This window comes from Oncorhynchus mykiss, chromosome 10 (genome assembly GCF_013265735.2).
Source record: "Oncorhynchus mykiss isolate Arlee chromosome 10, USDA_OmykA_1.1, whole genome shotgun sequence".
NCBI lineage: Eukaryota > Metazoa > Chordata > Actinopteri > Salmoniformes > Salmonidae > Oncorhynchus > Oncorhynchus mykiss.
Window position 1 is genome coordinate 2,176,540 of NC_048574.1, and position 2,500 is coordinate 2,179,039.

At 49.5% G+C, this 2,500-nt stretch overlaps 1 protein-coding gene across 2 annotated transcripts in view; it reads left to right on the forward strand.

Moving 5' to 3' along the window:
- The window catches only part of tmigd1 (transmembrane and immunoglobulin domain containing 1), a 4,693-nt gene that overhangs the window by 1,242 nt on the left and 951 nt on the right, over positions 1–2,500 (forward strand). For both annotated transcript variants that reach the window (XM_036934563.1, XM_036934562.1), the window contains 3 exons: positions 798–883; positions 1,597–1,869; positions 2,166–2,450. In XM_036934563.1, the coding sequence (XP_036790458.1) occupies positions 820–883; positions 1,597–1,869; positions 2,166–2,450 (622 nt within the window). In that variant the 5' untranslated portion in view covers positions 798–819. The remainder of the gene's footprint in view (positions 1–797; positions 884–1,596; positions 1,870–2,165; positions 2,451–2,500) is intronic.

Sequence of the window (2,500 nt, forward strand, 5' to 3'; positions counted from 1 at the left end):
ATTACTATAGAGTATTCAGATACACTGTAGTTCTATACAGTATTCAGATGTACTGGAGTACTATACAGTATTCAGATGTATAGTATTACTATACAGTATTCAGATGTATAGTACTATACAGTATTCAGGTGTATCGTACTATACAGTATTCAGATGTACAGTACTATACAGTATTCAGATGTGCTGTCGTACTATACAGTATTCAAATGTACTGTAGTTCTATACAGTATTCAGATGTACAGGAGTACTATACAGTATTCAAATGTTCTGTAATACTATACAGTATTCAGATATATTGTAGTACTATACAGTACTCAGATCAACAGTATTACTATTCAGTATTCAGATGTACAGTACTATACAGTATTCAGATATACATTACTATACAGTATTCAGGTGTACAGAACTATACAGTATTCAGATATACAGTACTATACAGTAATCAGATGTACAGTACTATACATTATTCCAATCAACAGTATTACTATTCAGTATTCAGATGTACAGTGCTATACAGTATTCAGATGTACAGTACTATACAGTATTCAGATGTACTGTAGTACTATACGGTATTCAGATGTACTGTAGTACTACACAGTATTCATATGTAGAATAGTACTATACGGTATTCAGATGTACTGTAGTACTATACAGGCTGTGTCTGTTTAAACGTCCAGTTTCTATTCTTTATTAACAAGTACTTTATGGTCCAGACCCAGAGGTAGTCTGTGTCTGTCAACACCCAGCCCACAGTCTCTCTCTGATAGACTGACCACTGTGTCCTGTCCTCTCCCCAGGCGGTGTGGGTTTCTGGGTAAGATGATGATGTCAGTGAAAGCCAGTGTGTTCTTGCTGGTGCTCTACTTTACCTCACCGATTTCAGGTGAGACTGACCTCTGACCTCTAGTCTTTCACCCCTGATCTTTCAACATCTGACCCTTGACCTTTCACCTCTCCAAACTCTCTTCTTTCCCCTTTATCATTCCCCTCTCAGCCTCAGGTGACTCTACACTCTACACCTCAGTCATAACCCTCTCCCTCCCCCTCTCTCTCCTCTTCCCTCCATCCATCCATCCCTCCCTTTCCCTCTCCCTCCCCCCTCTCTCTCTTCTTCCCTCCCTCCATCCATCCTTCCCTTTCCCTCTCCCTCCCCATCTCTCCTCTTCCCTCCATCCATCCTTCCCTTTCCCTCTCCCTCCCCCTCTCTCTCCTCTTCCCTCCAACTTTCCCTCCCCTCCATCCCTCTCTCCATGCCTCCATCTGACCCTCCCTCCCTCCCCTCCCTCCCTCCCTCCCCTCCCTCCCTCCCTCCCCTCCCTCCATCCCTCCCTCCCCTTCCCCTCTGTCCTTCCTTCTTTTTCCCTCCCTCCTCCCTCCATTCCCCTCTCTATCCCTTCACCCCTCCCTCCCCCTCCATCTCTCCCTCCATCCCTCCATCTGACCCTCCCCCTTTCTCTCATCCCCCTCCCCCTCCACCCCCCCTCCCTCCCCCTTTCCCTCTGTCCTTCCTTCTCTTTCCCTCCCTCCCTCCCTCCCTCCCTCCCTCCCTCCCTCCACCGTCCTTCCCTCATTCCCCCACCCTCTCTCCCTCCCCAGGATTAGAGGTGAAGTCAGATCCAGAAGTCAGTGGAGGGTTTGTCCATACAGAGCTGGAGAAGACAGTGTCTCTGACCTGTCTGTCTGAGCCCCAGGAGGCAGAGCTGGTGTGGCTGAGGAACGGTCAGCTGATCAGCATTGCAGAGGGCAACACCTGGGGCAGCAGCAGGCTCTGTGTCACGCCCGTAACCCACGTTGACCACGCCGCCATCTTTACCTGCCAGATGAAGAACAATGCCAGCGTCAACGCCTCAGTCCAGCTGGAGGTCACCTGTATGTTTCTCTCTCTCGCTCTCTCTCTCTCTCTCGCTCTCTCTGTCTCTCTGTTTCTCTCTCTCTCTGTCTCTCTCTCTCTGTCTCTCTGTTTCTCTCTCTCTCTGTCTCTCTCTCTCTCTCTCTCTCTCTGTCTCTCTGTTTCTCTCTCTCTCTGTCTCTCCCTCTGTCTGTCTCTCTGTTTCTCTCTCTCTCTGTCTCTCTCTCTCTCTGTTTCTCTCTCTCTCTGTCTCTCTCTCTCTCTCTCTCTCTCTCTGACCCGTTGTTACCACTGACCTCTAACCTGTGCTCCCTAGACGCCCCGTTGCACTCTGGGAAGGAGGAGGTGTCGGTGGAGCAGACTAGAGAGCTGGAATTGTCATGTGACGTCTTTGCCAACCCCCCCGTCTTGGTGTTATGGCAACAGCACGGAGACCCCATCGACCTATCAGAGGGCGGCTTCCTACTGACCAATGACGGCTGTACGTCTCGTCTGAAGGTGGGCCGGGTGGACAGGGCGGTACACCAAGGTCCCTACAGCTGTGTGACGTCATCGCCCGTTTACCCAAATCGCACCAAATCTTTTGAAGTCACCGTCACAGGTCAGGGAAGGGTCACGCTCCCACAATGCAACACACTTACTTCTCTGCAT